Source organism: Camelus bactrianus, chromosome 30 (genome assembly GCF_048773025.1).
Source record: "Camelus bactrianus isolate YW-2024 breed Bactrian camel chromosome 30, ASM4877302v1, whole genome shotgun sequence".
NCBI lineage: Eukaryota > Metazoa > Chordata > Mammalia > Artiodactyla > Camelidae > Camelus > Camelus bactrianus.
The window spans coordinates 20,021,180-20,046,376 of record NC_133568.1 but is presented as its reverse complement, the minus strand read 5'-3'; the positions used below and the strand labels follow the sequence as shown (position 1 = coordinate 20,046,376).

The window sequence follows — 25,197 nt, the reverse complement described above, 5'->3', positions numbered from 1 at the left end:
TCAGGGAGTGAGCCATTGTGGGCTCATTGCTAGCCACTCTGGATCCATTCTTTTTTGGGAGCCAGGCTACTCTGGAGGCCTCCGTCTGGAAGTGGAATTTTGGGGCTACACCTTGTCTGATCTTTTGTTTGTGGGACCATGTTTGTTGCAGGTGTGTGTGTTTCTCAGTACTTGCATTGGCTGGCTGAGACACCTTCAGTGAGTAACGGGGACTCACAGTGACTACGTGAGTGTATCCTCTGTTACATTGGCTTCACCTGTGGTGGTGCGTTGGCTGCAATTATCCCCTTTTGTACTGACGGAGTACTGGTTGGGAATCTCCGTTTCTGGGGCTAGGGAACAGATCCTGGGAGACCATTGTTCATTGCATTTATTTGCTTGACAACACTAGCCATGAATAATTATTATGGAGTATTCAGAGCTCTGTTCTACCTTAGAGTCTCCTGGGGTATTTTTGCAAAACTGGGAGATCTTTAGCTATGCTCTCATAAATGAAAAATATGATATTTTTATTGTGTGGCCTCAGTACTCCCTGAGATCTAGAGAACAATGGCCCCTGATGGCTCTGCTAGTATATCAAAGTGGGCCTTTTGCAGTTACCTTGGCTTTTATCTTGGGCGTGTGTGCATCTCAGTACCTGTGTCCAAATTCTGTTCTCACCTGGTTTTGCTGAAAGGGAGGCATGTGAATGTGAATGAAACATATATATATGTTCATATATATATAAACAAATATATACTTATATATATAATTGTTTATTACTGTTATTTCTTTAAACTGAAGTGGATATTTGGAAACTGGGGGAAAAAAATCTCTGAAAATAGCCAAGATGGCTGGGTTTTGTGTAAGCAGTGAGAGGAGAAATTTGCATTTCTTTTCCTGTTCCTTTGAGATATAAATGATCTACCTGGGCTATCAAGGGAAAAGAGTTTTCTTTAAACTCATGCAGAAAAGCTGAGATCTCTGGTTCTGTCTTTACATAAAAAAATCAATATTAAATTAATATCTGGTATTAAAGTTAGCTTAATCTTGTTGTTATTATCAATACATTTTTTATTGTACTTGGGTTTACTGAAGGTCAGTACATTTATATTTCCATTGCAGAGTCTGCAGGGAAAAAATGAACTTGGTGTGAAACTCTTACAATTAAATGCAAATGAAATAAGAGATTTTGGTTGAACTCCTTAGAAATAATTATGTTTTAGGAATGCCTACTTAAAAAATGATCTGCCCTGATACTTGGTAATGTGAAATTTTAGAGTGGTACTATATTAAGTTAAATGATGGAAGTTTATTAAATAGGTGATTCCCAAACAAAATAAGATACTGAAACATTATTTACTGACCATTGGCTTCCCTTTAAAGAGAAACTAAAGGTGTTTTGGACTACTATTAAATATGTTTGGTGCCACATTGAGAGATTTTCTATAAAAAGCACATGTTTTTGGAAATTTGTTATTGGTATTTGTTTGCCAGTCTACAGAATGCTAATGGGAAAGACAGGTCGTTGGGCACACGAACTTGTGTTAGGTAACATTATTAGTCACTCAACTATACCTTCTACTTACTTTTCTAATCATCAAAACCTAGATTCATGGCATCGGAAGACCTGGATCCCCAGGCTCTGGCTTTTTTCTTTAATCTAGGTGAGACCTGGGCCTCTCCCTTCCCATCTCTGGGCCTCATTTCCCTCTTCCAGTTTGAACCAAAAGTTTGCTAGAGGAGCCTGAACTTCCTATGACTCCACCATTTATCCGCTCTACCTCTTTGCCTGAATACTCCTTTCCCTCTTTTCTTTCCTCCCTCTTCTCCCAAGTCACTGAGTAGGGCCTACCCAGTTTTCCCTCAGGTTTCTCCAGCCACAGAGTTGCAGGAGCCCCCTCCTTTCCCTAACCCTCAGGAGCCGTGAGTGAGTGGCTGCACCTGTCACTCAGCCCCTTCCTGATGGGATGATTGCTTGACAAATATCCTTCCCCTCCATCTGCACTTTTCTATGCAGACAAATAGGGCAGCAGACACTTGGGCCTGAAGAGACATTGTTTTTTATTAGAACTCCCTGCCAGCCTGGAACAAGAGATGCTGTGTTTGGACCAGCACTACTCAACAGAACTTTCTCCTATGATGAAAATGTTCTTATCCAGTATGTTAGCCACCAGCCACTGTAGCTCTTGAGCACTTGATGTATGACTAGTGTAACTGAGGAACTGAATTTTAAATTTTACTTAACCATTTAAAAAAAACCTAAGTTATTTTGAGAGATAAGATATCAGTAAACTGCACATAGAGTATAAAAATTGATGTTTGACATCTATACCCATGAAACGATCACCACAATCAAATGAATATACCTACCATGTCCAGAGCTTCCTCCTGCCCCTGTGTGATTGTCTGTCCTTGCCCCACGCCCACACTCAAGTAACCACTGTTCTGCTTTCTGCTGTGGGAGGTTAGTTTGCATTTCCAAGGGTATTATGTAAATGCAATCACGCAGTCTGTGCTCTTCTTTTGGCAGTGGGGGTGGGGGGTCAGGCTTCTTTCACTCTGCAAATTATTTTGAAATGCATCCATGTTGTGTGTCTCGGTTTCTTTTTATTGCTGAATAATCCATTGTTTGGAGCTACCATAGTTTTACCTGTTGATGGAGATTTGAGCTGTTTCCACTGTTTGGCTATGACCAAATAAATAAAGCTGCTGTGAACATTCTTCCACATATCTTTGTGTAGACATAGGCTTTCATTTCTCTTGGGTAAATTCCTAAAAGTAGAATGGCTAGATCATGGTAGGAGTATGTTTAACTTGGTAAGAAACTGGCAAACTTCTCCAAAGGGGTTGTACCGGTTTAAGTTCCTACCGTTTTACGTTCCTCTGCATCCTGGCCAGCACTTGGTATGTTGGGCATCTTTTCATAGGCTTATTTGATATTTTCTTTGATGAAGTGTTCCTATCTTTTGCTCATTTTTCATTATGTTTTCTTTTTGTTTATTGAAATATAGTTGATTTACAGTATTGTTAGTGTCTGGTGTACAGTATAGTGTGTTAAAAATACATATATTTTTCCATATTCTTTTTCATTATAGATTATTACAAGCTATTGAATACAGTTCCCCATGCTCTACAGTAGGACCTTGTTATTTATCTATTCTGTATATAATAGTTCATATCTCCTAATCCTGAGCTGTTTTTCCTCCCCCTACCCCCACCCTTTACTTGAGTTCTTCTGTTTTTAGTTTTTGTGCCTATTGTATGGTTTTAATCTGTGGTTACTGTTTTTCAAGTATGTTAACCCATTACTATACTTGCTTTAGACTGGTACTTATGTAGGTTCAAACATATTCGAGAAAGAAAAATCTACATTTTCTTCCTCCCCTCCCCCATGTTTTTTGATGTCCTTTTACAGCTTCATGTTTATTCTGTTGCTGTTCGTTATAGTTATTGCATTTCCAATTGTGATTTTTCTCTTTTCTGTAGATTCTTGCCCCTTTTCTATTTAGAGAAGACCTGTTTATTTAGAGGATAAACCTACCTGTTTATTTTAGAGTAGATTTAGTATTGCTATATTCCTTTAGTTTTTGCTTGTCTGAGAAATTCTTTCTCTCTCCTTCTATTCTAAGTGATAATCTTTCTGAGTAGCGTATCCTAGGCTTTAGGTTTTTCTCTTTCAGGACTTTGAATATACCTTGCCACTCCAACTATATGTCTTGGTGTAGGTTTTTTGAAATGCATCTTGTTTGGAACCCTTTTGTGCTTGCTGTATCTGGTTATCTATTTGCTTCTTTAGGTTTGGGAAGTTTTCAGCCATAATTTCTTCAAATATGTTTTCAATACCCTTTTTCTTCTTCTGGGACCCCTATTACGCATAGATTCGCACATCTTATATTAGCCCATGGGCCTGTTACAGTGCTCTCATTTTTTCATGTCTTCCTCTGCCTGCTGTTCTGATTGGATGATTTCCATTATTCTGTCTTCCAGATCACTTATTCATTCCTCAGCATTATTTATTCTGCTATTTATTGCCTTTCAGCTAGGCTTTCGACTCTGCAATTGGGTTTTCTGATTTTTAACTCCTCTTTATGGTTTTTAGTTCCTTTTTACAGTAACCTGCATTTCTATCAATAGCCTCTCTTAATTCTGCTTCAGTATTTTTATTATCTCCTTTTTGAACTCAAGTTCTGGTAGAATGGAGAGGTCTAGTTCATTGTTCTTTCAGGGGATTTCTCTTATTCTTTTAATTGGGAGTAGTTCCTCTTCTTCATTTGACTTATTTCTCTGACTCTGTGTATTTAGGAGTTATAGTTATCTACTGTGGTCTTGAAGGGCTGTTTCTGTGTGGGGAGCGATCCTTGTGAAGCCTGTGTGTCTTGTATTCTTTTTACGAGGGCTTTTTATTATGGATGCCTGCCTTATCTTTCCTCCACGTGTGCTGGCTGTTATCCCCTTGACGGGGTGTGATTGGTGTTGTGACAGGCGCCTGCACTGGAGGCTGAGCGGGGCCTCCTCTTTGCTCTGTGGTTGTCACAGCCCTGTCAGGGGCTGGGCCTGCTCCCCAGTTGCTGCAGCACGAACCCCGAGATCGTTCCTGAGCTGCTGTGTGTGGTAGGCGGGGCTGGAGCACTTCTGCTGGGAGAGGAGCTGCTGAGTACCTCTCGGGAGGTGTCCTCCAGGAAGTGCCATCTGTGGTGTCGCCTGTCACCTGTTGTGTGGCACTGCCCTCTGCCCTGCCTCAGCCACGAGAATGAGCCCTTCGTGCACTGTGCTCACTGGCGCAGATCCACTGAAGTCGGGCACCAGGACCTGCTGGGGTCATGTGTGGTCACGCCCCTGGGTCCACTGTGGGCTTCAGGGTCAGCCTAGACCCCAGCCTTAATTTTTATATACGGTGTGAGGTAGGGATTGATGTTTTCACTTATGGCTATCCAGTTGTTACAGCGCCATTTGTTGAAAAGACTATCCTTTCTACACTGAGTCACCTCTGCACCTTTGTCACATCAGTTACCTGTGGGTCTGTATCTGGACTCTGTGCTCTTCCATAGATGGGCTGATTTAAATCTGAAAAACTGTGGCTACAAGGTTGGACCTCTCGGGCTTAGGCTCAGGAGGGGTACTGCTTGTGTCCTGAGAGAAAATGCTCTGCCTTCGTCTCCACACCAGTCATCACTCGAACATTCCATTCTGACCATGCGGTTGTGAGGCAGTTAAACCTCCCCTGTTTCTCAGTATGTTGGCTTCACTTCTTCTGTCAGTTTATCATCAGGTCTTTAAGGGCTGGAGGCCCAAGAAGAGAGCTCCAGGCTCCAAGGTCCAGCATCAAATCCCAGCTTGTCAAGCGAGCAGTCAATTTGCTTAACCTGCCCTTGCCTCCGTTTCTTCATCTATAAAATGGGTATCAAAATGGGTATCATAATTGTACCGATTTTATAGGACTGTTTGAGGATTAATAATACACAAAGTGCTTAGAATAATGCCTGATAAATGACAAGGACTCAAAAAAAGCTAGCCATTATCGCTTCACGTGAAACAAAGCGAACACCGCAGCAGAGGAGGGAGACTGGCTACACTTCCTGAAACACACTTCCTTGTCTTCTGAGGACCTCTCGTGTTTCAGTGCATGTTTCAGACCCTTTAGCTTTGTATCTCTACAACCCATTTATTATTCCCATCTTGCAGATAATGAATTCATTTAAATATTCGTCCAAAGTCACATGGCTACTGGGTGACAGTCAAGATCTAAAGCCAGGCTTCTAAAGTTTGTGCTTTTAACATAATGATTTTCAAAATCGATATGCATCTGGATGGAGAGCCTGTGAAGGGCACAGTCTCCCGCCCTCTCCCAGGTGCTCCTCTGCGAGGTGCAGCCAGGCTGCGCCCTGACACCTGCATTTCCCAGGCCTCCCCGGGCTGTCCCTGGGTGGCACTGGGAGAAGCACTGTGCTCCACTGATTTCCCTCCATGTGAAGGGCGTTTTCCAACTGTTCTCAATCAAGAATTATGATCATCTTTGCCAGACTAAACACACTTGCACTTCCTATTAGGTGGAAAGTCTGATTTAAGAGGAAACTGGGATTCAGAACCAGCCGGGTACAATTTCTTACTGCAGGGATCACAGGCACTCTAGGGCAGTTCATGTCCTCTTCACCAGGTTTTTCAATGTAGCCAGAAATATGCCTATTTTGATATTGAACTCCAGAGAAGATACTCAGCTATTCGGAAGCCCTGGGACATTGTCTCAATTTATCACGAGGTGGGTGGGATGGGAGGAGTGTTCTGGAGACCGGCAGGCAGAGCCCCTCCGTGGAGCAGCTGGGTCCACTCGGCGTGATGGTTTTCCCTCCCGGGGGAAGCTCTGTTGTCTTTTGTTCTGCCGAGACCCCACCCGGGTCTGTGTGTGTGGTCCAGAAAGGAGGCCCGGCCACCCCGAGGAGCACAGGCAACACCTGCAGCCCCGCTTGAAGCTGAGTGTGAAGCGGCTGACTTCTCTTGCTGTGCGTGTCTCTGTAAACACTCTTTGGAAGACCTCAGTCTTCTGTGTCCCAAATAAGGGTGAAGAAGTTACGTGGGGACATCACTGTAGGCCACAATTCTTGTCCTCTGGGCAAGTAAATAAAAGGGTCAGCAGGGGCCTAGCCCCGTAACAGCCTGCTGTTCCCTACACAGGAGGAGCTTGGAAGCCTCCAGGGTCCCACCCAGCTGCGATGTGAGCCCCAGCTCTGGGTTGAGGGCTTGGCAGCCACTGCACGCTGCTGCTGCTGCTGCGCAAGCACGTGCCCCTGAAGGCACCTGCTGCTGCATCTCATGGTAAAGCCGGAGTGGGACCCTCCAGTCTCTGACCCTTCGTGTTCCCACCTTCCCATTTCATTGCAATAAAAAGAACAAAGCATTAAAAGAATGAAAAGACAAGGAGAGAATATTTGCAAAACACCTACTTGACAAAGGACTGGTATATAAAACATACAAAGAAGTCTTAAAACTCAACAATAAGAAAACAACCCAATTTTAAAAATTAGCAAAAGATCTGAACAGACAGCTCACCAAAAAAGGTAACTGAATAGATTAAAAACATGCTCCACATCATATGTCACTAGGGAATTGCAAACTCACACAACCATGGATGCTGCTCCGTACTTACTGTAACGGCGAAAACCCAACACAGTGACAACACCAAATGCTGGTGAGGTGGTAGAGCAACACGAACTGCCCTTGACTGTGGATGAGGATGCAGAGTGGTGCAGCCACAGGAAGACAGGGTGGCAGTTTCTTACAAGGCTAAACATGCCTTACCATGTACTCCAGCAGTTGCACCCCTTGGCATTTACCCAAATGGGGTGAACAACTTATGTCTGCACAAAAACCTGCACACAGGTGTTTAGAGCAGCTGTAATCATAAATACCCAAACCTGTAAGCAACCAAGATGTCCTTCAGGAGGTGAATGAATAAACAAACCGGCACATCTGGACAGTGGATTATTCAGCAAAAAAAAGAAATGAACTGTCGAGCCATGAAAAGAGATGGAAGAAACTTAAATGCGTATCACTAAGTGAAAAGAGCCAATTTGGAAAGGCTACATACTGTGTGATTCCAACTATATGCCAGTCTGGGAAAGGCAAAACTACAGAGACAGTGAAATGATCAGTGGTTGCCAGGGGTGGGCGGGAGGGGTGAACAGGCGGAGCACAGGGGGTTTTTAGGGCAGTGAAGCTATTCTGTGTGATACCACAGTAGTAGATACATGTCATTATACACTTGTCAAAACCCACAGAATGTACAAGACCGAGAGTGGACCCTGATGTAAACCATGGACTTACGTAGTAATGATTGATGAGCCAATATTGATACTTCATCAAAAAAAAAAAAAAAAAGAAAAAAGAAAATGCATGTATAGGATGATGGCAATTATGTAAAATAAAAATAGCAGCTGATACAAAGCACAGTCTAATCCAAAGAAGGGAGGCACTCCTAATTTTGACAAGAGCTAAAATAGGGAGGTGAGTTTTGAATTAGAAAATATTTTTAAAGGAAACATAACGTGTTTAGTGCTCTCTGTGCGCTGGGTGCCACGTTGGAACGTTTAAACCCTCACATAGCTCGAGGGTATCCTCGTAATCCTTGTTTATAGGTAAGGGAGCTTGCTCAGAGGCCCCAGCTCAGGTGACAGCCTCGGGATTCACACCACTGCATTACCCTGCCTTGAAAATAAGTAGCAACCAGAGCGAGGTTAGTCGTCTGCGGACCGCCTGAGAAACAGTACAATTATGCTGTCACTTCTTTGTAACCGGTCCTTGGGGAAGTGCTTGTCCTGACGGTTTAAACATGGCCCCAGAAACTGAATTGTTCTCCTGGGTTTAGCAAACTGCCCTCCCTCCCCTCACCCCCGATGTAGCGAAAGGCAAGTTTCAGCGCTCACCTTGTCTCACTGGGTCCGACCCGGGCGGTTGTGCTGCTGGCCTCGGCTGCTGCCTGACGCGCTGTGTGGACCACTCCTCTGGTGGCCCTGGGGCTCTCTTCTGTCCCTGGCTTGCTGGGCGCCTGCAGGTTACCGGAGATCTAGCCGTGACTTGTGGATAAGGTTCAGGTCTCCTGGGACTTAACCTGGGACCCATACCCTGGAAGCTGGGGACAGAACCAAGAGCAGTGAAGCAAAAGCTGAGGAGGGTGGGAGGTGGGGTCCTGGGGACCCGGCCAGAGCTGCTGCGGGGCTGCCAGGCTCCTCGTGGGAACTGAAGGCTGCTTGTGGGGAGAGTGATGGGAAAGGAGAAAGGAGAGCCTCAAAGAGGCAGCGACGTCCACACATGACCTCTGCAGCATCCCTCAGATCTCGGTCCCCCGTCGACCTGACCCTTCTCTATGCCCGGCTTCCCACGTCACCAGAGACAATCCCCAACCTGCGGGACTGGCTGCACGGCCAGTGAATGGTCCCAACCTCAGGCGACCCTCCAGGAGGCTGGGTGTTAGACACTGTGCCCGGTGGCTCCCATTCCAGACCCGGTCACTCTCAAGCCCCAGCCTCTCGCAAACTCATGGAGAAGAGAGGCCAGGAGGTCACTTCTCCTGCCGTTCACAATATGCCAGCTCCATCCTCACGTCCTCTATTCACCTGGTGTCTTCCTCTGGTTCTGCTCTCAACCCCTCTCCCCACTCCCCTCCGGTCTGCTATACCTGCCCTCTTAAAGTCACCAGTGACCTGTGATTGCCACACTCCCAGTTGTGACCCCTGATCTCTACTGGATATGGCAGTAAGGACCATTTCATTCTTGACATTTATCTTTGGTCTTCAGGACACACTGTCCAGTGTCTCAGAATTTTTCCCGACCTTCTTTGTTGGATCTGCTTTGACCTCCCCTGCCTTGCCTCTTGAACACCAAAGTCAAATTTGGGAACTTTCATTCTCTAGGTCTGTGTTCTTAGTTAACCCCTTCCTTCCCCTGGTTCTGCTGCAGGCGATCCAACTTGGAGACAAGCACTGGATGACCAGGTGCCACTCAAGCAGCACAAACTCAGCATGAGGGGAAGCACCCACATTTTCCTTTTCAAATCTGCTTCTCCTCCTGGCTCCCTCCCGGACACCTACCTGTCTGTGTCAGGCTGCCCCTCCCCACACGCCCTCCCCCGTCCACACCTCCCTGCTCTTCCTAGCACCTCGACCTGCCACCTTCTCTATCCAGCACAAGCCTCAGCAGTGCTTTTTGTGAAATCCATCTTCCATGATGTTTCCTTTGCCACCTTTCACCTCTTCACTATCTCACTTCTTTAGGGCCCAATGGAAGTGCTGGGGCCTTTGAAAATCCTTCCTCAAGTCTCAGTAGGCAGTTCACCTCTCCACCCACTAGGATCCCTCGGCCTGTGACCGGCTTGTAGCTGGTTATGCCCCTCACCACATGCTAACCTCCCAGCCGAGAAATATCTGCTAAGTGGCTAGTTGAACATGTGCATGTTGTCCTCCAGCACCAGGTGTGGCTGCAGTGTGCTGAGGGACCCAGCACCAGGCAGGACAGGGCAGAGTCCTACACGCACACACGGGCCCTTAAAGACCCTGTAGAGCGTATCCTTATTTAGATAAAGTTGGTGCATGTCAGGGGTGGCAAGCTTTTTCCATCCAGGGACAGACAGCATTTCAGGCCTCGAGGGCCACATGGTCTCTGTTGTAACTGCTCCACTTGGCCGTTTCTGACGAAAGCAACCGTAACAAGACAGACAAGAGTGGCTGTGTTCTGATCAACTTTATTTATGGACACTGACATGTGAATTTCATATAACTTGTGTGTGTCATGAAAAATTACTTTTTAATCATTTAAAGATGTAAAAACCATTCTCAGCTGTGGGTCCTAGTGTGCTGATCCCTACTTTTTGCCTGCCTGTGAGCTATGGCTGATCACGTGTCTTTCAGCACAGGCCTCGGTATGTGAGCTTTATTTTTTGGCTGAAAGGCCCCCAAATGAAAACTTGATCAGTACAAGTAGAGAAGAGCCTAGAGACCTGATGTGAGAGCCCCTGCTTCTCAGGGGATGGACGGTCAGGACTCGGTGCTGCCACCTAGTGTCCGGCCGGCCCCACAGCCCAACATGCTCCAACAGGTGATAGTGATGTATGTTTAAAACCTGGGATGGGGTGGGGGGTGGGGGTGGGGTGTTCCTTATTCCTAAGGACCTGAAAACAGTTCCCCTCCCATCAGCATATGGTCTGGGTCTCTGTTCCCAACACACCCAAAAAAGACTTCAAATCAGTTAAACCAAATATGTGTTAAAGGTAAAGAAGAATAAAAACCTGATAAATCATTTCAAGTGAGAAAGCAAGCTTCAAGTCACAGGATTTTGAGGTCATTTATCTCTTGTTCTACCAGCTTTTCAGGGCCATTATTCAAGGCGACAGAGTGCAAGGCAGAGCCAGCCCAGGTCCCGCCACCCCGCCCAGCGCAGGGCTTGTGTAACATCCTGGGGCCAGGGGCTAAGAGCAGTGGGGTCCGATCCCAGCCCTGTCACTCAATTGCTCTGGGTCCTCAGACACGTAGTCAGACTTTGTGCCTCAATTTCCCCAACTGTAAAATGGGGCGGAGTACCCATCTCACACAGTTGAGGCTGAACTGTGTCTGGCCTGTGAGTGGCATTAAGGTGTTTGCTGCCATCATGAATTTACTGAGCACCTACTATGTGTCAGACATAGTGCTTTATGGATTTTGGCAGATTTAATCCTTGTAACTCTTCTAACAAGGTGAATGTTGTCCCCGCTCTGTGAATTAACCTAGAGAGGTCACACGTCCTGTGGGTAGGTGCTGGGAACAAGGCTTTGTTGGTACCACATTGTACACAATTGAGTTACCATGTCACAAATATGACCCAACACTGACATGCTGGCAAGAATGGGCACTAAGTAACTACTAGGTGACCTGGTGGCATTCTGAGCACTCTGAAAGGCTTTTGGGGTGGGTGTGACTGTCACTGTTCCTGCTTGAAGGTGACTGTGCTGCTGTCATTCTTGGCTTTTGAGTGTCTTTGAGTAGCAGAGGCTGGGAGAGGGAGTGCCTGGGACAATCTGTATGCAAATGTCAGAGCTATAAAAATACTGGCAGTTAAGTGTCTTTTCTGCTGGTCCTACTACTTCATTTCTTAAGTTCTGAAGTCTTAAAATTAATGGAATATTCACTAAATGCTCAATTTACCAAGACATCTGGGGATAATAAAAATCTTTGCAGAGCAAAACTTCGTGTTCTGGAATGTTTAAAACCTTGGGTGTAGGCGGAGTTGAGACAGGCAAATGCTCACAGCCTAGCTCTGGGAGTCCTGACGTTTCCCAGCTCTGCAGACTTTCCCTCACCTCGTGTTTTCAAATCCTTCGACGGATATACAATTCTGATCAACCGGGACCCGGCCCGGTCCTCCCTCAGGAATCCAGAGGCCCCGTGGCTGCTAAGACCATGGGTGCCTATCATTTTCTATAGGCTTTATAGGGTTTAAAAGGTCAGGGCCCTGGGTTCAGCAGAGAAGCACGTGGCAGGGCCGAAGTGGTGCGGGAGGTAAGCACTAACCTGAAGTTGGGGCCTGGCCTTCATCACTGGCACTGAACCCCTCTGAACCGCGAGTTCCTAATCTGTAAAACAGGGAGGAGGAAGATCCCACACCCTTCACAGTCGTGCTGAGCAATGAGCACCGAGGAGAGTGCAAAGGAAACTGTGAAGTACCATCGGTTCATTTAAGATGTGTGTAACAAACTGAGATTGCAGTGGCTGAAAGAGGAGACTGCTCAAAGTACTTTTATGGCCAGATGCCTGCATTCTTTAAGGTTCTGGGCACAGGCTTACAATCTCAAATGTTTTCTGTCTTCTGTTCAGTTTTCTCTAAATTAGGTCAGTGGGCAGTAACATCTGCTTGCTTGCATTGCCCTCGTCCCCCACCAGGTGGCGGTGCTGCCCAATTAGCAATTTCTTTTGATGAGACGCTGGCTGAGCCCTTTTACAGTGATTCAAGTTGCAGCTGCAAGAGGGAAAAGAAAAACAATGAAGAACCACCCAGCCCCCCACCTCACCCCACCCCTACCCCCCAGTTTCAAGTAGCAGATCAAGATCTTAAGACTAAGAGAGGGTACATAGCTCAAGTGGCAGAGCATAAGCTTAGCATGCACGAGGTCCTGGGTTCAATCCCCAGTACTGCCACTAAACATAATAATAAAATAAACCTAATTACCTACCTCTGCCAAATGCAAAAATAAATAAGATCTTGGAATTAAGAGTGCTAAAGACTGGGGCCTGTTGTCACTGAAGACAAGGTGTGACAGCAGGAAGGGTTTTTGAAGCCCCCACCAGTGATGTACCCCACTTCCCAGAGCTAGAATGAGGGAGCCTAAAGCCCTTGTCCTTCCAGGATGGACAGACATTTGCACACATGCAGAGTCCAGGCTATGTGTACCTAGGCTCCAATGTAGGGGGCTCACAATTTTCAAGAGGACAGCACCTAAGAATTAGGTCATCTTCTCTTGAGATATGGCAAAGAAACGTATTTTTGCACATATGGGCACAATAGCTGTGATTCATAAGCAGTGATAAACTAAGAAAACTGATATGAGATGGACCTTAGGAATCCAAACTGTGCTGGCTGATGGGCGTGCTCTGGGAAAGGATGGTGCTGCCCTCTGCTGGCGATCTAGAGGACTGCAGTGAAAACATGCCCTTGCCTGAGGTTACACGTGCCTCTCAGCTTGGGACCCAAGCCCTTTGTTCTCACTATAGGCCCCAACTTCAGATCTTCTCCTACCCCCAGGAAAGGTCCAGAGTCAGTGCTATGTTTAAAGTCAGAGCACCCCTCTCTTCCTTCACCCCCCGGAACCTTAACTCATTTCTCTGGAAATGGCCCTTTCGGGGGGTGGGGGGGCATTTTTCTTTATTCCTTTGAGGTGATAGGTGGAAGGGTTACGGGTTAACTACTGGCCCAGCTTGCCTCCATTTGGTTTCACTGCCTTAACCTTAGAATGCTTTTGTAATCAGTATGTAGGATTGAAAAAGCTGTCTTCCAGGCTCAGGTGAATGGTGCTCCTACGTGCTAGATGCTGCCTGTTTAAAAAAAAGAGAGAGAGAGAGATTTTACTTGGGGCTTTAATTTTTTTGGAGCCCTCTCAGAAAAATTAGATGTTAGCATTAGCACTTACAAGGCAAATCCACATTTAATTTTTTATGTGATACCTCATTCGACTTCGGTACTGAGTCATCAGGACTGCACGGCTCCGACCACAGCTGCCATTAACCAGCAAGCTCTCCAACCAGCTTTGACTTTTGAGGATAAGAACTATTTTATGCCTTTCATCAGTGGATCGAGCTGAACCGAGTTTAACGTAATGAAAAACCACATTTTCTAGGCTCCTCAGCACCCAAAGAACCACTGCCTTCACCTCGACCTAACCCTCTCGCGTTTTCCTCGTCTCTGAAAACACTATCACAGTTCTCCTGTGCAGCCAAACTGAATTCAGCTAACACCTGAGTGGCTTCTCGGTACTGCGGCATGACTCTGGGCCGTGCCCAAGTAGCGTTTAGTCCTCATGGCCATAAACCTTCTCTCCGGGTCAGACGCAGCCCTTCGTGAGGGCCTGGCTTCCTTCCACTGGCCTCTGCCTTCCTGCTGCCTCCCCCTAATCGCTCTCTCAACTTCCAGGCCTTCCTTCAACCACCTGACAGTTTCAAAAGCTATCGTCAACTTCCACTTATTCATTCACTCAACTCCAAATTCTGTCATCTGGCTCGACTTGACGTATCGGCCCACAGATCTCCTCACTTTCGGGATGCTCCCTCAGCTGCAGCTGCCTGTGCGCCGCCCCCCAGCCCTGTCACCTCCAGTCCTGTGCCGGCACCAGCTGCCTCCAGCGCACCCCTTCTCGGCACGGGGACTGTCCAAACCCTGCCCACAGTCAGGCTCCTCCACACCCGCCTCCAGGTTACCCCTGTCCCTCGCCAGGCCTCCCAGGGCCCGGTCCTAGCTCCCGGGAGGGGGCTGGGAGGCGGACAGAGGGCCTGGCCTGCCCCTGCTGGCCTGAGTGTAAGCCGCGTGGGAAACGCCGTCCCACAGCCCAGCCTGAGCGCGTCCTGGAGAACAGAAGCACACACCAGGAGACTGGTATAAAAACGCTGCTGCTGTAACAGCGAGTAAGTAAAACCCACCCAATGTCTGCTGAGAGAACAGGTAAGTTGTGTGTGTTTCCTCCTCCAGCGCAGTGGTGCACTGTAGTTAGCGAACGTGAGTGAACTGCAGGAGTGTAGCAACAGGACCGCAGAGCCAGGGGAGGAGAGACGGTCCCGGAGAACTGGCTACAGGACACCCTTTCCATAAAGCCTCGAGAAGTGGAAACACATCGTATATTTGGGGAAGGAGGATGTGAAACGTTGAGGGGAAAATGGAGTAAAAAATTTAGTGGTGACCCTGGGGTAGTCAGGGAAGGAGGGAGAAGGGACACGGTGGCGAGGACCCTGGAGATGCGAGCTGCCTTGAGGTGGCTCATGCCTGGCGCCGGCGCGCTTGGGGGATGTGCCGTCTGAAGCGTCGGGCTGTGTGCTCATTTCACAGGCGCCGCCCGGCTGGCTACAGAGAAAGCGGTCATTAGGTGGTTCTGAACAATCATTCTGCCCCTCACTGGGACACTGGGGACAACAGGAGGGGCTGCGCTGAGCGACTGGACCTCAGAGGACGTGACTGACTAATCTGCGGCCACTTGGAAAGCGCCTCCGTGAAGTCGCTCACGCCTCACTGACTGGGTGGCAGCTGACCTGAGGCGGGGCTACAGACCGGAGAACCAGTGAGAGACACTGAGAGCCCTGAGGTCAGCTAGGACGAGGGAGGGCCTGAGCAGAGCCACAGCTCTGGGGTGACAAGGACCCTGTCCCAGCCTCCGGTGCACAGCGTGCACTCGGTCCGCACAGAGACGTAGTCCCTTCTGTCCGCAGTCGCCCGGGCGACCCACGTAGTAAAGGCTCCTTGGGGGAAAAGCTGAGGAACACCCGGATGGCAGGTAACTTTGGGATTTCACTGCCCACATTATAAGGAAATAATGGGTTGATTCTCTAAAAAGAGAAAAAAACCCCAAAACCCATCAGGTATGATGTCCTCTTATCTTCCATTTTTACAAAATTTGCAATAAAGCACAATTCTTAAGCTGTTTTTCATTTTTTTATTGCTGTTAATTCAAGGAAAAAAGGTTGCATAAAATCCAATCTGTTCTAGAAATATAAGTGGCCTTTCCAGTACATAACATTTCAAATATCAAAGTATATGGTAAACATACAAATAAGGAGAAGGTAACATACCTCCTATGTACAGTACAGTCTTTTAAATCATAAAATAAGCTCCATAAAGTACAACTGGCAAGTAACTCACAATGCGGCCCATACGTGGCTTATCAAAACCCTCGCTTGAACAACTTAACTGCAGCGTAACAATTAATCTAATAATGTGGTCCAAAAATACCCAGAGCAAATAAAATATATTTAATCAAAATAATTTCCTTTACTCAAGCTTCTTTTTCTTTTTAAATTAAAGCTTTCATCTACCCCTTCACAGCCTCCCTTCCTTCCCCTCCCACCCCTGAAAGGAGGTTTTGAAATGTACATTGGCGCTATAAATATAAATGCTACCTAGGAAGCATTCCATGAAGCTTCTTTCTTCAAGTGTTTCCTTTTGTCTAGCAATCTGTTAGGCTTCTGAACCAAGACCAAATATTGAAGTTCCTCTGCTGCACACCAACGTTACCCCCGTAACAAACATCGGCCCTTTCTGCTCGGGGGGGGGGGGGGGCAGGGGCATCGCCCCGGCCCCCACCCCCACCCGTAGCCTGTGACTCTGCAGTGCTAGGTGCTCGTGGCTGTCGAGAGCAGCAGTCCAAACACTACACCCCGTCTTCCAGATAACCTCAGTGCACTTTAGGAAATCAAAATTACCTGGAAGCAATTTAGTACATAGATTGGCTTTAAAAAAACTTTTTGTTTTAAACAGCAGCATTAAACTTAGTGACATGACACTGACATGATTAATACCATCTTCACACACCCAGAATTCAGTCTTTCACATTATAATCAAGCACAGTGGTAAACTGTTATAAAAGTGACTTTGCTACGAGAGGCAGGTCAGGGAACAAGCACCTGACTCGTAGAATCGCAGAGCTTCTGTTCAGAGAGAAATAAACCACACACATTGACACAACGTGACACCGTAACGGTGTAGGAGCAGGAACGACTCAAGTGTCTCTTACACGACACAGTGGTAGACTACAGGTAAAGGTGGCTGTTGACTTTCATTACAAACACAAACACACAGAAGAATCACACTCACACTAGTTTGTTCACTTTATGTCTCTCTGAAGCAACAGGCTAAAAAAGTATGATGGAGTAAAAAGTTTTTTTTTCTAAGAAAAAGCTCTTTGTCCACTTCATACGTCATATTTTCTCAGTTTCATATGGTTTTACTTCTTCCTCTCTCTCCCACTTGTTTTAATTTTTACTTGGACAACAAGCGCTGCACATGTGTATTTATGTGGTGCTGTTTATTACATATATACACACTGTTTTGGGCATCTGGCTTCTCCCTTGTGGTTAAGGTGAAACATTTTACCCTCAATTTATATGCAGAGCAGTTTACAAAGTGTGGACAAGGCAGTGCCAACCACACCTGCAGCCGCTGGGAAGAGTGAGGGTGGGGGAGAAAAAGCAGGATTTAGGGAGAAAGTGAGAAAAGCTGGGGAAGAAGCCATTTCTTTTTTCCAAAACCATATGACTGTTACCAGTGTTATATATTTAAAAAAAAAAAAGGGTCAAATACACAGTTTTAAAGATTCAGTAAACATTGCACACAGCAAGTATTCAGTGTAAAAATAAAAAAGCACGCATGGACATTTTCCTTTTGATAGTTTGCCTGGATGTTTAAATTACACGTATCATACAGGTAAGCCTGTTGTTGAACCAGGAGACCAGAGGCTCAAAAGCAATGCACTCTCTTGTTTTGGACATCGGTACAAGGGAAAGGAAAAATCCCCACTGCATAGAAATCTAGGAAATGTAGATACAAAGAAACACAAACAAAATACCTTTCCTTTCCTCCCCTCCACACCCCACCAGGACTCCCCACACTTCAGTGTATTAAGGAGGCAAGCTTTGCTTGTTTCAGTCTGCAGAATCCAACGTATCACTAGGAGGGGGGAGGGGAGGTGCGTATCTCAGTCTGTAAGTGCCTAAAACGGGAAAGAGAACTGCTAAGTCACTGCGCACAATGCAAACATCACAAACCACTACAAGCTCTCAAACGGGCTGCTCCTCACAGGCGGCTTCTCCCACACTGCTGACCCCAAAGCGGTCGATAAAGTGACTTCTAAAAAAACAGTATGAAGTCTGTGCTTTAAATGTCAACCTGAGGCTACCAAACTCAATCTTTCTTTAAAAGTGCCAAGTACATGCTCTCAATTCAAGACTGTGTGTGAGGTGTGGTGAGATGTCAGAAGCCTCAGGCAAGTGAGAGGCAACAGTCTGGGGTCTACACGGAATTTGGTGTCTTACTTGCACTTTTTAGAGAACAATTTCTTTATTCTGGTGGTAATAATATTAATCTTAGTTCAAACTGCCTTCCTCCCAAACCAGTGCATAAATATTTTGTTCCTTAAAATGCCACAGCATTAAAAAAAAAGTCTGCTGGGAGGGGAAGGTGCTGCCCGGGGAAAGCGCACGGGGCCAGCTGGCTGGACGCAGGTGCACCCAGGTAACAAAAAACCTCCCACCTCAGGGGATGGCATCACTTCCTAGTTTCTCAGTGTTTTAAAATTTCACTTACTCTATGAAACAGGATTGTAGCTTTAAAAAAAAAAGTGCTGCTAGTAAGAGATATGCAAATTCCCATTATATTCCTTAAAAAGTGCCTTTACGGTTTCTTCCTTCATTGGAGACAACCGCTCTGACTTTCTTGTGCTGTGTGACCCGCGTCTACACTAGGTCTTGCCGCCTGCGTCTTACGGCCTGTCACTGAGAGCACAGCATCCATCAGTGAACACACACGGCTCTCTGTGCTACGGCAGGATGCCCATGATCAGTGAGGGAGGGAGGGACGGGCACACTCAAAACCAGTCCTCTGGGAGCTCTCGTGATTACCTTGTTGACTGGCCTCCATGGACGACTGCTTACACTCCTGCGCATAGTGTCCGCTCACACCACAGTTGTAACAGGAGACATTCCCGTTCTTCTTGGGCCCTGAACCGCTCGTGTTGGCAACTACACTGGGTGCTGGATACACAGGGTAGAATCTCCCAAAGCCTCCCATCTGCTGCATGCCGTAGTTGGCTTGGCTCCCCATGACTGGGTCATGCACCAGTCCGTTTGCATACGGAGTCTGAGGCAGAAAAAAAGGAAGTTGGTTTCCGTTGCTCTGATGTGCTTGGTTGAGGTAGCTGCCATTGCAGATGGACGGCAGGGTGAAGAAAGACGGGACCCGGTACATTGGTCCGGGCACCGGGCTGGGATAGTAGTAACTGTTTAGCTGAAGGTTTCCATTGGTCCCACAGCTGCACCTTCGCCCACAGGACCCGCAAGGACCCGAGCCCATCTGCTGTGGCGGCAGCACCGTCCCGCTGGCGCTCGTGTTCCCCACGGCACTGATGTAGGGCGTGCTGTCGCTCTGCGCCGTGCTGTGTGTCAGAGCGGGGCTGGGGCTCGGGGCGGGGCCGGGGGTGTGGGTGGGGACCGCAGGAGGGACGCTGGACTGGGCCTGGCTGATGCCCGCACCCGCCGACTGGGCAGATGTTGCTGCGGGGCTGAGCACGCCGGAGCTCTGGCTGGGGAGCACGCCGGCAGCGAGGGGGGAGCCTGGCAAGGTGTAGGGAGCTGGTGGCTGTGCGGTGGAGAGGCCGGCTGCTGGGAGAACGACCTTCACATTGGTAGGCTGAGGGACGGCCCCTGTGCTTCCCTCAATTTGAGGCACCATTTGATTGAGTCCTACCACTTGGGATGCGGGTTTTGTGATGGGGTCCGTGGTAGCGACAGGAGATCCTGGAAAACTAGCCGGGCTGTGGACGGGAATAAAGGCAGTGTTTGGTGATCCGATGCTCAGGCTCCCGGCTGGTTGCTGTGGGATGTTAACTGTGCAACTCTCGGAAGATCCCTGCTGCGGCGGCAACTTGAGCCTCTGAATTGTGAGGTGCAAAGCAGGAGCGCTGCTGTGTGGGAGGAACGTTGACGGAAGAGGTAACGGGGAAGCCAGCAGCTCAAGGTGTTTTTCTGATTCTCCAGTAGAAGCTGCTGTCCCGAGTATTCCGACAGGGGTTGAATTTGCGGACTCCTTCACTGCAGAGAAAGGGCTGGGAACAAGCATCCCTATAGTTTTGCCGTCAGCAGATTTGGGAGGAGGAACGACCACCTCAGACTTCTGGGCACCGTTTTGCATGACATACTGTAAAGCTGGCAGAAGGGAAATTGGCTGATACTTGGGCGAGTTTAAGGGATCTTCTAAAAGGTTTGCGCTGTCATTTCCTAGCGAAGCAATATGAACAGGTGGCTTGACAGTGACAGCCTGGTTGACAGAACCATAACCTGTAAACCTGGTTGCTGATGGATTCCCAGAGTCCTCAGAATTGCTGTCTGTGTCTGAGGAGAACAAATACACACAGATGTTAACACAAGCATAACCTCCCATCTTTCTGGCTAGAAACAAATTTTAAGCCCATCTAAAATAAACTCTGCAGTTTGCAACTGATGAACACATCCCGCCGCCTCCTGACGACCAGGCTGACCTTCTTTCAATTTTTGGCTCTCTAAGGACTTTATTCTAAAAATATGGAGATTCTGGAATAGGCGAGACTATGGAGACAGTGCAGACAATAAAAGGCTCAGTAGTTGCCAGGGGTGGGGGTTGAGGGGAGAGATGAGCAGGCAGAGCACAGGTGGTTTTCAGGGCAGTGAAAATACTCTGTGTGATGCTATAATAATGGATACGTGTCGTGAGACATCTGTCCAAAGCCACTGAAGGTACAACACCAAGAGTGAACTCTTAGAAAACTATGGACTTTGGGTGGTAATGATGTGTCAGAGTAGGTTCATCCTTGGTAACAAAGGTGCCATCCTAGTGAGCGATGCCGACAGTGGGGGAGGCTGTACATGTGGGGTAGCAGGGGGTTTATGGGGACTCTCTGGGCTGTCCTCTCACTTGTGTGCTGTAAACCTAAAACTACTCTAAAAAATTAAATCTTAAAAAAAAAATCCATGGAGAGAGAAGAAACAAAAAGTTAGTATAAAATATAGACCTTTATTTCAAATCACCTTATTATAGAGAAAGGAATTAGATATAGTTAACCTTAATCAATTTTAGGCAATTTGCTTGATTTATACTCTGCGCTGCCAGCCCCAAGGTCTTGACATAAATGATACAATTTAAAGAAGTTTAATCAAAACTATGTTGAACTCAAATATCTAGAGGCAAGGAATGAAAGAGTTTTCTTAGAATGGGGATAAATACTCATATTTTTAAATATTTCACTTGGGGAAAGAAAACTGAAGGTACATTAGTCATAAAACATGTTTTTATGAAGCAGGGCAAACATGAGAGCACCAACATTCCTCTAAAACAAAACAGCAGAGTGGCAGGTAAGAAAGACTAAACAGAACCTATTTAGTGACACAGGATGTCAACAATGTTACTAGTTCAACTATTATAATTTGAATCTCTAATATAAATTATGAGTAAATGGTTCTAGCATAAACTTGCCTTAATAACTGAGGTGTTTCTTACTAAACTTTGCAAAACAAAAGGTATCAAAAAATTAAGAACTTATTTAAGGCATTATTATATCTATGTCTGTATGATCATATGAGTAGAGTTAGAAATAAAAGTTTAGGTTCAAAAGCAGCGGTAATATTTTTTAGATGATCAATTAAATTTCTATATGAATTGGGCTTTGTTTAAATCTTAAGTCACAGCAAATGGCCCCATGATTTTAATGGTCCCAAATGGTTTTCTGAGCATTATAAGGACTCATCTGGCTACTTAAGAGCTAGGTCTCTTCCTTTTTAGCACTGACTTTGAACAGTATAAAGTCTCAAAATGAAACCCCTTTATGGCCAATAAGAACAGAACTACATGCTTTTTAAAGCAACCTTTTCATGCACACAAAATTCCAAAAATGATCAACACTTTTATCACGGGATTTTTATTTTTTACCCCTGGTTGGTTTCAGAGAGCCCTCAATGATTCTTCATTTGGGGAAGGTTCGTTTAGTCACTTGGTACCTGAGCCTGTCTGGAAAAGGGCAAGTTCCTCTGCACAGGCTCACCAACAGCTCACCATATCTGTGGACAGGAAAGGACTGCTACAAAGTAACCTGGCATACAGATGCACTTAGCTCTGGCTAGGAGGCCAAATCTGCACTGTTAGCTGAAGAGCCAGATTACTGGTACCGCCTACAGAATCTAGCGTAACATGTAAAATGAAACACACTGAAAGCTTGTCTATTTGGGGTAAGGCATGAAAATTCTCTCATTTAACCTTCATAACAGCTCTGAGCAGTTACTTTCATTTTTATTCTCATGAGGAAACTGCTCATCAGAAGTGCAGTGCTGCCTCTGATTAGAACTGATGGCAGTCACTGCATGTTACATTTGGGATGACTTCAAAATAACTTCGAAGCAAAGACTGGCCTTAATGACATGTGATACAGCAGCATTATTGCCGTCGCTCCCTAAGACATGAGCTGATACTCTAACAGAGGCTAAGGTCCCCAAGTTGTGGACTGCGCAGGAAGAAGCCACCCATGTCTGAAATGCTGTGATCTAAGGATCTTTAGAGATCTTTCAGTTGCCCAAGAGAAATCATTTAATACTGCCCACTGGCATGGGCACAGCTTATAACCAAGATAGTGCTACTCAGATGTTTATAACTGAGATGCTGTGAGTCAGATGTCATTACCATGGGTAAAGCATGACATCCTTAATTCAGCATACCCATTTTTGGTATCTCACTTCTGGAATGGCAGAGTAAAGACCTCTGATACTGCACTCCCCCACAAAAGCAGCAAGAATCCTGGCAAAAACTGTCAAAATCAACTTTTTCATCAGAATTCTGGGAATCAACTAAAGGCTTGCAGCAATCTGAGGAATGTTTATTAAAGAAAAACAGCGGAATCTCTCAAGAATAGCAAGCACTGTGGTGTTCTACCTTGCCCTAATTCCATCTCACTTCTCCAGCTCTGAAATAGCCTTGTAAACTAATCGTCTTGCAACTACAGTGGCTACGAAAGCCAGCAGCCTAGTAGTCACCCTAAGAAACATGGATGTGGAGCTCTCTAAAAGCACCTTCCCAGAGAACTGTCACTATTTGACTGGCAGCTTGAGTTCACTCTGCGTCAACAGCCGCTTACCCACAGGGCAATCAAGTCTGTGGCAACTGTTTAACAATTTGGCTGCCTCAGGCAGCATTACCAGTTGAAGCTTACAAGAGACTGACCAAAATATTTAAAAGGTAAAACTAAAGAATGAGATGTCCCCAGGGAGCTTTGAAAAGCTTTGATATATTCCTGGTAATCCAGAAGGCCATGCTCATACCTAGGGCTGTATGTATGCCCAGGGAAGACCTAAGAAGGCTCTAAACTCTTCCGGCTGACTCTAAGCCTCTATTTAAGAAGGAATTAAAGACACAGTACACACAGAAAACAAAAAACAATGGCAGATGTAAATTCCACCTTATCAGTAATTACAGTAAATTCACATAGATTACAAGCACGCCAATCAAATGGCAGAGATGGGCGGAATGGCTAAAAAACCCATAACCCAATATAAGGTGTCTATAAGAGACAACACTTTAGATTCAAAGACATAAATAGGTTTAAAGCAAAAGGATGGAAAAAGAGGTACCCTACAAACACCCAAAAGAGAGCTAAAGTGGCTATGTTACTATCAGATAAAAAATCTAAAGTCAAAAACTGGTTAGAGACAAAGAAGGATATTTATAATGTTAAGGGTCAATCAATCAGAAAGGCATAAAAATTATAAATACATGTGCATCTAACAATATGCAATTTTCAATCTTTCTATACCAACTCTACATTTTGTTATGACTCTGTCTTCTTTTTCTTTAATTTCACATGCAGTGAATTAAGTTTAAAAAACCAACATTGTAGGAACTAAGTCAATGGTCTGTGAGACACCCTTTATACCAATTAAATTTAAAATCAATAATGACATTTGTAGTACAATAAAATTACTTGTGTGACTGACTGAGAAAGCACATATTTTCCTTTGCTACCCTTATGTCCCCTCCAAAGAGCAAACCTCTGTCTTTTTCTTCTTCACTTTCAAAACTTTCTCTTCCATCATGTCGTGGGCTAGACGGAGAACTGTAACTCTCTGAGGATGTTTCTCCACATGTGTCATGTCCAGACCCAATGTCCAAATTCACATCTAAAAATAACGTGATTTAAAAAAACAGAACTGTTTAAATAAATTTCTGAATTGAACCATTAGAAATTAGTTGACAGCTGTGAAAGTTTTTTTTGTTTCAGTTTTTCTATAATTACCTAAAAGGTAATTTACCCTTGACCTAGGTAAAAATTCATTATTGAATCACAATTTTAATTGAAAAGAATTGACAAATACATTCTTAAAACAAAGGGAGAGGAGTAAGTCAACTTTACTGACGTCACACAATCAGAATTAAGGCTGTTTGTGGGGTCTGTGCTGTTAGCACATTGGGTCACTTTTTGAGTCTATTTATTTTAACTCCTCAGAGCAGGTTGTAAAATTTCATGCTTTAAAGAACTCAAGAACAGAACTGACTGCCCAAAATGCCTGTTTAGTTAAAATTACTATGCTTGAGTATTTAAAAAGAGGAAGACGCTTCCCATCTAGTGGACCGAGGAGCCCCTTGAGTTCTGCCCAGAAGCCACGTGGACGCGGAGTGCAGGGTTGGGGTCACGTGCAGAACTGTCAGGATCAATCAGCTACGCTGTTTTGTGCACAGAGGCACGATTACTGGTCACCTTAAGTACTGCACATTCCTGCAGCTGACCCAAACATAGGGAACTGTCCTATTAATTTCTATAAACCCAGTAGCTAGCACGGTTCCTGCCTTGCAGCAAGCATCTGACACGTGTGTAGTGTATAAATGCCCACATAAGGCAGTCCAGAGAGATCTTAAGAGCTATGGATGAGTGAATTATTTCCATGGCAACCTGGCAGAACCAGTAAAAGGCAATAAATGTTAGTAATTTGGACAAACTATTAGAGAAAAGACATGGTCTCTGTAATCTGCACATCAGGTGACTAGCCCACATCTTCTGAAGGGAGTAATCTCTAACAGTATTAAGACTGTTGGAGGCGGCCTGGCCTAGCCCACCTTCTAAAATGGGAGGTGAATACTGGCGAAGAATAAAGTCCTTAAGAATGTGGATGTTGACAATTCCTTCTGGGTAATAAAATGCCAAACTGTCAGAGGAAAACTGCACAAACCCTCATGATGCTATGAGGAAAGCGGCAGAGGAGTCACGTGAGCAAGTAACAGTTTCACAGAAGTAATCTGGAATAGACTGCACACAGTAGGTTCTGAATTACCAGTCACAACACGTCTGAGCAAAGGGATGCAAGTCGCCCCTAGTGGCTCTCCGAAGACAATCTCATGTGCCAAGGTAGCCAAACAAGCTGGCATTAGACTGGACTAATGAAAATTAAACCCATAAACCTGGCACACACCGAAACTGGGCATACACCAGCGTCT

General features: G+C 45.8%; 1 protein-coding gene across 2 annotated transcripts in view; it reads right to left on the bottom strand.

Moving 5' to 3' along the window:
- Positions 1–15,620: 15,620 nt before the first annotated feature.
- The window catches only part of ZCCHC2 (zinc finger CCHC-type containing 2), a 46,197-nt gene continuing 36,620 nt past the window's right edge, over positions 15,621–25,197 (bottom strand). Inside the window, exons 12-14 of one of the 2 annotated variants that reach the window (XM_010961283.3) lie at positions 23,757–23,885; positions 18,594–20,081; positions 15,621–17,686 (exon numbers count right to left, since the gene is read on the bottom strand). In XM_010961283.3, the coding sequence (XP_010959585.3) occupies positions 17,619–17,686; positions 18,594–20,081; positions 23,757–23,885 (1,685 nt within the window). In that variant the 3' untranslated portion in view covers positions 15,621–17,618. The remainder of the gene's footprint in view (positions 17,687–18,593; positions 20,082–23,756; positions 23,886–25,197) is intronic. The other variant, XM_074355430.1, reaches the window with a different exon arrangement.